Source organism: Opisthorchis viverrini (assembly GCF_000715545.1).
Source record: "Opisthorchis viverrini unplaced genomic scaffold opera_v5_67, whole genome shotgun sequence".
Taxonomy (NCBI): Eukaryota; Metazoa; Platyhelminthes; class Trematoda; order Opisthorchiida; family Opisthorchiidae; genus Opisthorchis; species Opisthorchis viverrini.
The window spans coordinates 257,849-266,967 of NW_008751722.1; the positions used below are offsets into that span (position 1 = coordinate 257,849).

The 9,119-nt window shown below is 44.5% G+C and overlaps 1 protein-coding gene across 1 annotated transcript in view; it reads left to right on the plus strand.

Moving 5' to 3' along the window:
• Positions 1-684: 684 nt before the first annotated feature.
• The window catches only part of T265_04148 (hypothetical protein), a gene marked incomplete at both ends in the record, with an annotated part of 45,232 nt that continues 36,797 nt past the window's right edge, over positions 685-9,119 (plus strand). The window contains 5 exons of the mRNA XM_009168818.1: positions 685-1,023; positions 1,810-2,262; positions 2,424-2,771; positions 6,351-6,577; positions 8,134-8,414. Of these exons, the coding sequence (XP_009167082.1) occupies positions 685-1,023; positions 1,810-2,262; positions 2,424-2,771; positions 6,351-6,577; positions 8,134-8,414 (1,648 nt within the window). The remainder of the gene's footprint in view (positions 1,024-1,809; positions 2,263-2,423; positions 2,772-6,350; positions 6,578-8,133; positions 8,415-9,119) is intronic.

Genomic DNA, 9,119 nt, shown 5'->3' on the forward strand with positions numbered 1-9,119 from the left:
CTTGACACGCTTGCCAACCAAGGAATGCCTCGGAAGCTCGGGAACATAATAAGCATTTTGTATTCTCGGACTTCCGGACGTGCGAGAGTATACGACGAGGTCTCCAAAAGCTTCCCTATACAAAGCGATGTTCGTCTGGGATGCCTACTCTTTCCACTCCTATATAATTTTGTGATCGATGAGATAATAAGACGAACGCTTGAAGGTACTCGAAACCCTGGTGTATAAATAACCTGTAACGAAGACCTTGTCGACCTGGAATATGCAGACGACATCGTTCTCGTCTTCGAAATGGTTGAAGCAAGGAGATGGCCAACTCATCACCTGGTAGAGGGATATGAAGGAGATAACGAAACACTTGGGTGACCTCGGTGCTACTTGCCTTCCAGGTTGGGGTCCACTGCGCCTGGTTGGAGAGGCTTCAAGGTATGGCTGCCCACCGATGTCAGTGGCGTTCTTGTCAGTTTCTAACCGGATTGCCCGAATGAGTGTCTGACATTGTAGGGTAGTACCAGGTCTCCCTCCTGTCCAACTTTATACTCTCACAACAAATCTTACAAATATGTCGTGGTTGTATGCGTGGTCACTTTTTCAATCTTCTGTACGTTACTGCAGCCCATCTCGGAAGTTCTCAACAGAACCATACCGTCTCTCGACTGATTCCGTGCTGCACAGTTTCCCTAAATGACAGATGATATGATATCATCCAAGACGCTCGTCGTTTGGTCTCCTACGGGTCAGCAGTATGTGCTCGAGTTTGTTACTCCAACAACGGAAAGCGTTACTTATGAGCTTACCTGTGATACAGTTCATCACAAAAATTTCAAGAATGAACACTGCCAAACTCGAAGATTGAACGGTATCACTGAAGAGCTGTACACCTATAACAATTATTTGATATGGAATGCAAGCTCCGAGTTTTCCGCACAGTTCCCAAAACTTATACATGAAACAGAAACTCCTATTGTGACAGCATGCTGGGCATCGTTTTTCTTGCCGTCTTCTCATTCCGACAGCTTTATTGTGAGTTTGATTCGCTTTAAATTTTCCTGTTTTTGACCAGTTCACGTATTTTTTATCAGTCCAAAATCTCTCTTTTATTTTGAGAGGAGTGCACCCTTTAATATCGTGAATGAAAATTCTTCATGACTTGTTTAGTCTTTCCGCTTGTGTTATATAGAAGTACTTGGCGGCTCCTCCAAGGAGATTGGCACTAAAGGTTTCTATAGGTTAGCCAAACCCAAGCACAATGGGGCAAGAAATTGGGGAGTAGTTTCGGATCACATACTTTTCAATAGAGGTCTTGCGCCTTAACTCTCGACATGTTTCTCTGAAATAATATCTGTGTGATCTTCATTTATACGTGCATAACCTCCGTGTTTAATAGGGTGGTAGCTCACACGGTCATCAGTGAATTAGCTCTGTGTATTTCTTGGGATCTGTGGAGGACAATGTGTGGAATCGTCTAAGTTACCGGTGGTTCTTGTGGAGTACTCGTTTCTGCCTTGGTTTTCGAGTGCATGTGAGGTTAACCAAATGATTGGGCTTAGTTTGTGACTGATCACGTCACTGTACTCTTTAATGCATATTCTCCACCGTCTCGATTTCTTAACCATCTACATCACAAAAAACTCTTTGTTCCCGTTTCTGAGAACTATATCACGTAGACCCATATTTCATCTACGAATGCACCTATTACTCATACGGTAACCAAATCTACTTGCCGTGTAATGCTTTCCGTTTTTTTCCTGCAATGCCTATATTTTGCGACCATCAGATGATGCGGTTTTCTTTATCTGCTTTCATAAGCCTAAGGTGACTGCCAGCACATCTGGAAGGTTGCAACAGGGCATTGCAATTTTCGAAGCGGAACGCCTGACATTTATCAGTTCTGAAGGAGAACAATTCACAGCTCGCCTTCCTTGTCGAGTCGGTTCAGCTTGGCCTTTGGAAACTTGCATTCTTCTTGAGCGTCAGAGGCCTACCCAGCAGATCAGTGGAGCTTCCGGTGCGGTAAAACACAACAGTCAGCAAAAATCTTCACGAACTTCATTTACCATGTTCAGCCTGTCCCACCCACTGGACGAAGCTGCTCCGGTTCTGCTCAAAATCCCACTCCCAACAGGAGGGTTTGGGGTATCTTTTATTTCGGATGTTGACCTCAAGGTCATGACCGCTTTCGCATGCTCCAATCTAATCCTGACCAGACATTTGGTGACCGGTGTCCATTCCCTATGGAAGTTACAATCAGCTGTACCAGAAGTGAGTTCAAGGCCTGATGAAGAGTAGGCAGCTCTCTTTTTCCGCACTGAGTTAAATAGCTATTTGCTTGATGTGCACTAAACACGCTCGGTGGCGACCAGAACTTTTACGTTTCCGGGCGCCGAAAACTTAGTTTAGTCCGCTTCACTTTCCATTTAAAGGATTACGCACATTTATACGAGGTTGGAGAGGATGGACGTGCTTGTGTGGCTCCTTACGCTCTTCGACAGGAAGTCGGAGGACTTACGAAATCGACAAACAACCTTCCAGAACATACCAATGCAACACATTTGATCATTACTCCATCTCTTGGCATGCCAAAATCTACGCGACTCACTCCCCCTCCAATGGGTCGTTCTGTCGCTCTCCAGACCCCGAACTCTCAACAGAAAGTTTGCCTAAGTCCGTTTGCGGCTTCATTATCGCGCTTGACCGGTGGAGGTTGTCCAGCCCCAGAAGGAAGTTCGAAATGGGAGTCTCCCCTCACACAAGTCATTCACTACCAAAAGGTACGTTCTTTTTCAGGAATGTTTCGTCTAAACTTGCTTAAGGGATGTGGGAGTTTTAAGAATTACAAGTGCTGTATGCTGGCTACACCCGCTTATTTTCCCTGAATTACATGTATTTCACACGGTTCTCATGCAGCGCACGTTTTAACATCATCCAGCCCATCTGTTTTGACCAGCGTACTGTTTTGTCGGAAGACTAAAATCAGCATCTACGTTCTCCGTGATAGATTTGTTTCTAGTGGATATTGATGACTGATTTTTGGTCAGTAGCTGACAGGTTCTGTCAAAAATCAAGTCCATTATTTATCAGAGACGTAAGTTGATAAACTGACGTCAAAGTATAGAAACTGATTCGTGAGCATATAGATTCATCGTCTCGTTTGATGTTCCTTTACCATTTCGCTGTAAAATCCCTTGTCGGTCACCTTGCTGTGCTTCCATTGAATTTGAATGGAAACTTGGCTGAGTAGTCACAAATTCAGTCTTGGTGTAAGAGACGTTCGTAAGCTCGTTTCGCTATTATGTCACCCAGTTTCCCAATCCCAGGTTACGAGTTACTCAGTCATACTCTTTCCTGGTGAAATGGTAGGCGTCAACTGTTGCTTTCTATTTTCCACATACCCGACGTCTGCTTACTGGTGACGGCGAGTGATAATACTAGGTCCTCTAATGCGTGAATATACGCATCTGGCTCACTTTTCTACCTCACCTTCATTTTGTGCCGAGAAGGTTTCCAGTTCAAGTGCGTGGACCTTAAGAGAGAATCGTCTACCCACAGCATCGTCACAAGACGCGTTCACAAAATGCACGAAGTGGCAACAAGGGAAGTGGCGAAGAGTACAGTTCCCAAACGGTCCCAAGTTATAGGTTGCTTGTCTTAAACTGAATGGGAAGCAGAAGTGTGTGAGGAAACTGAACATCCGATAGAACCTTTCCGATTTTGATGAGTTGGTTGAGGCTCACGTGCTTATTTACTTTTGCTAACTTCCGGATTTTTGGAGGTCTCTAACTGCAGCTGCCCAAATACGACGATGAGTGGAAGCCTGTTGCAGATTTTGACCCCGCATTGGTTCCAGTGTCGTGGGCCACGATCAGCCCATAGATCCAGACTTTCAACGTCGACCTCAACGGTTTTGACCAAGGTTATCAGCTGACGACAGTGTCGTTCTTGCCGCTGTTTGAGTGCAAAAACAGCTCTGACGATGTCCATGTGTGCGCGGCAAAGGATGTCTCCACACCATCGGACATGACTGTGTTGGATTAGCTGTTCAAATCGAGCAATACCAGAACATCAATAGTGGGCTTCTCCATTCGACACGCGGCCTTAGGGACACCGTCTGAGAATGTTTCTCAAACACCGATAGCGAAAATTTGGATGTCTGAAACTTGCGTGCGCTATGTTTCGCGAGCAGAAGTGAAACAAATGGGATGGTAGAGGGATTCGAATCTTAGTCTTCAGTTGCGTTTTTTCTGTGCGGTATTCCAATCTCCGGCTGTGGAGACGCTCTGCGGTCAGTGTACAAATGAACTATGACTTCATCCGCAGCCTGGCGTGTAGAAAAAATGGTTGAGCCAAGGCGTCTGAACCCGAAAACATTCTCCGGTGCTACGACCGCAAAGTTGAACAGTGTAGAAAACAGCGAACAACTCTTGAATTTCAGACAAGCTAAAGTTTGGTGATTCTTTGCCATACGGACACGTTCTCTGGCAACGAAGTCAGGCAGAACAGGCTGATTGACTTCGTGGGGGTTCCACAGTGCTTCTTGTTCACAGAGTTGCCCGCCTTCCTGAAGTCATGAAACAGATAAGGGTTGGCTGTTGATATTTGTGTTCTAGACTAGGGTTATCGTCAAAGATTTAGTCAGTGTTTTCTTTTCTAGAGCAAAACCTGCCCGGTTTGGTGTAATGCGTGTCTTTCGCTGGACAAACGATTAATAAGGAGAATGAAAACTATCTTAGAAGCTATATTAAATAGCCAATGTGGTTGTCAAAAGTGGATTTGCCATCTCTTTTGTGAGGAGGTAGAAGAATAGAGGTACTCCAGTCGAATGTAGTCACCTCACTATCCCATAGCAGATGATATATTGGCACGAGAACGGTGGTAGTACACGCCTTTCCATGCCTCTGCAGGGTTACTCTCTCCAGGGGTTTTTCTTTTTTAGACAGATCGATCGTTCGGTAAGTTTTTTCTTTGGAGGGCTACAGTCAGCGCCATGCGACGGATTAGGTCACGGTGGAACACGCATGCCGATGCATATGATTGATGAGTTCCACCCATCAGGCAAGTTGCCCACTGGTAGCGGGAATGACTTCTCCAGATACAATTCATTGAGTTCACTAAGTGGGTGATAGTTTTTCACTGGTTTGTCACAGGTGACACGATAACTTCACGTAGTCATCGATATCTTACACAGTCCCCGTACTGGTTGGTGGGGCGCTGATTTCGGTTGTTCCTGACAGGCTGAGTTGCTCAACAATGGTGTGTACGGTAGTGCGTACGGTCCGTTTGACAGTCTGGCCTCCTTGGCCTGGCATGGCAACCGCATGGTTCGTTCTGAAATCCAGCGCTGACAGCTCTCAAGTTGCTTGTAACAACACCATGAATCATGCCCACGATACATGACCATTGCATACTGGCGTCATCAAGCAATGAGCGAACGCTGAGGTTGGAGGAACAACTGCAATTTGCGGAAAGTTCCTCTGTTTCAAAAATAAGGAGCTTCAAGCTTCTTATCATTATCTTACTGTTGAGTATTTTGCGAGGATCTTCAGTAAAGCTGTCGACCGGTACCTCCCATGTAGGACTGTTTTTAGCAGCTTACGGTTCAGGAGATATTAGATAAGTTCTTTGCCGAGTTTAGGGAAGAAAGACTGATGGAGGTACGGAGTGCTCACTGCCATTGACCTCAGTCAGCAAGGAAACCACATACAGAAAGTGAAGCCACCACATCACACGTCGTCATCCTCCAATCTCTAGTTCTACCCTTCGTGTACCGCAAGGAGAAATGCTGAGTTTANTCAGCAGATATTAGATAAGTTCTTTGCCGAGTTTAGGGAAGAAAGACTGATGGAGGTACGGAGTGCTCACTGCCATTGACCTCAGTCAGCAAGGAAACCACATACAGAAAGTGAAGCCACCACATCACACGTCGTCATCCTCCGATCTCTAGTTCTACCCTTCGTGTACCGCAAGGAGAAATGCTGAGTTTAACGTCGATGCAATGCTGGCACATTTCAACAATTTTTTTTTTGAACGTGAGAATGCTTTATAGACTGTATTTTCATTACAAGTGAATATTCGCGGGGACCAGCTTTCGATAATTATAGTTTAGACAAGTTGCAGTTGGTGACCATGCATACACTTTTTCATGCCTGAACTGGATTTTATTGAATAAGAACGTAGGGTGGACTGAAACTGCTGCCTGTGTTACAACCAATTAAAAAAACACCCATAGGAAAACAGGTTCAGGTAAGCATCACATGACTTTGGATTCATTTGGTCTAGGCGCCTGATATAGACAAGCCAATCTATATAGTTCACATACTACTATGGGGATCTTCCGTTCTTTCCTCCTTCAGGCGAGTCCTTTCACTCCCACCAACTTGGTTGCCCAAATAAGCCGCCTTTCAAGTGTTCGTGCGGCGCGCCAATCCTCGTCCGTCAGTACAGTTACAGGCTTATCTGCACCATCCAGCACACGACCGTTCATTCCGGGCACGCAGGTGAAGTTAAACCTACTTCAGCCAACCTACCAGACCACCGGGTCTCCCTTCGGGCTGTCCAGCAACAGTCCACTTCTTATGCGGTAAGCCGTCCCAATTCACTTGTCTTATTGCCTACGCGTATTCTGGAGTTCATAGTTTTCATTCTAGGACGGTCACAGAATATGATCTTTTTGGTCCCTCAGAATAACACGTTAGTTGGAAACTTGTGCGGATTACCAATCTCTGATTAGTGATGTTTCATTGCAAATTACTTGAATAAACTTCTTATGGGCCTTGGCAATCCCACATTCTCATTAGCTAACATTTTTACTTTTGACACTGTTTTACGCTCGAATTTCGATCTATTTTGAATCCTGGTGATGAGTTCATTGAAGCAACGCTAGTTAAGAGGCTGTTGGGCCACCCAGGATAGATATTCTTTGGTGAAATAAATACTCGGGTCCGTCACTTAAATGAGTGCGAACCCATGGGCTTTGGAAACTGTCGTGCGAAATTCATCGGTGGTAGGAAATACAGGTTTGTCCGACTGGGTAGGTTTTGATGGCCTGTCATCCTCGTCTACTAATATTCTAGGAAGTTGCATATGATCCGATGACCTGCATGGCAACTTGGGAAAATAATCAGTTTGCGTTATTAAGTGTGCCTTCCAGTTAGATCAAGGGCGTTGGTTAGGAGCACCATTTTTCGCTTGGGACGTTTTACACATTTCGACAGACGTCAGCACACGGGTTCTAGGCGAGCGGTGGCACATAGGGAGTACCGATGGTGCATTCTAGCACATTGAATAAGGTGTAATGTAGGTACTGTTTGTTACGTGGGACTGAAATTATGAGGTGGATGGACATTAGTATCGGGAAATCGCTCTTAAAGATACAGACAAAAGAACTGCGGCACTAGGTGTAATCCAGATTTAAAATGAGGAATATTCGCGATTTGTTAGCCTTTACTGGGGATGTATGAATTTGTTGAGGATGATGATGTTAGTGCAACACTAATATAGCAGCTAGTAATCCTGATGTGTTGAACAGCATGCGATAATAAAATGAGATACCTAGTCGGGCGAACTACGTCTGGGCTCAAATTGCACAAGGAATGGTGTGTTTTTGAAGACTGTTATGTGATCCACTGGTTAATCTCAAGCACGAACATCATTCAATCTATCGAGTTTTTTCTCTCAGTGGTTGTGCTATGGGAAACAGGACGATCACGTCGGATTCTGAGGGATTAGTTTCTGGAATTTGTTTTCTTGCTGGGTGGCTACCGTATAACGAACAAGTGGGCTTCACAATAAAGTGATGTTGAATTCGGTTCCACTTGAACTATGGGTTGGCCTTTACGCAGCAGATTTAGCTGGTATTCAGTGCAGACTGTCATTGGTATCAACTGAATTAGCACAAGAACAGCTGTCTGCACAAAAATTGTGTCGATTTCTTGTGAGGAGTGATATTCAGAACTCCGTTTTTATTTGGATCGAACAGCAATAGACACTAGAAGTTGATGGCTCATTTCCTGCTCCCACTAATCTCGGGATTCACGCAGGTTGAATTTGCAGCCTTGGAGTATATCTCGACATAATTAAATTCCTTTGTACACCACCAAATGCTTCTGTTTGCCGTTTGCTTCCCATCCAATTTAGCTCTGGATCCACTGCTGTGAACCGAAATGCTTGTGGACCACACGACATTCATCATAATATCTCAGCAGCCCCGGCAATAGTGGATTCGTATGGTGTTGAAGATTTGCTAGGCGAACCTCTTTTGCCAAAAGTCTGTTTGCGGTTGATATGGACAGAACCAACCCAGTGCTCGAAAACTTCACGAATTCGAATCCGTTGGAACTCCAAGGTGGAAGGTGATGCCGACACCAATCAGCCCCTAAAATGTATCCATACTACGCCAGCTATCTCACTTCCTCCTGGTTAGTTGTTTGAATGGACATCTGTAAAGAGTCCAGATTTGCTTGAACGTTTAGTGGCATTCGCAAAACGACATGGAAACTTTTCGACAGTTTGGTTTGGTTTGGTTTGGTTTTTTGAGCCAAACGGTGGGCCTTTCACCCTCAGATTTTTTGGCGTCATTTCTTTGAAATTAGCATTTTCATTTATTGTAGTACCAGTGCTTAACATCACCATCTCTTCATCTTAGAATCTATATGTTTAGCAGGAGAATATGTTGACCGTATTATTCTGAAGAGACAAACGAAGTATATGGGAGAAGGAATAATCTAACACATAGTCGTCTCAAGCAACGACATGGAAAACTTTTCGAAGTTTGGTTTGGTTTGGTTTGGTTTTTTGAGCCAAACGGTGGGCCTTTCACCCTCAGATTTTTTGGCGTCATTTCTTTGAAATTAGCATTTTCATTTATTGTAGTACCAGTGCTTAACATCACCATCTCTTCATCTTAGAATCTATATGTTTAGCAGGAGAATATGTTGACCGTATTATTCTGAAGAGACAAACGAAGTATATGGGAGAAGGAATAATCTAACACATAGTCGTCTCAAGCTAGCACTAAGTCCCTCCCCCATTCACCTTTATTTTTTTCTTCACAATAGGGCTTTCAAATAAGTCATGGTTGTACGGCAGTGAAGCATCAGTGTTGAACACTGATGTCATGCTGT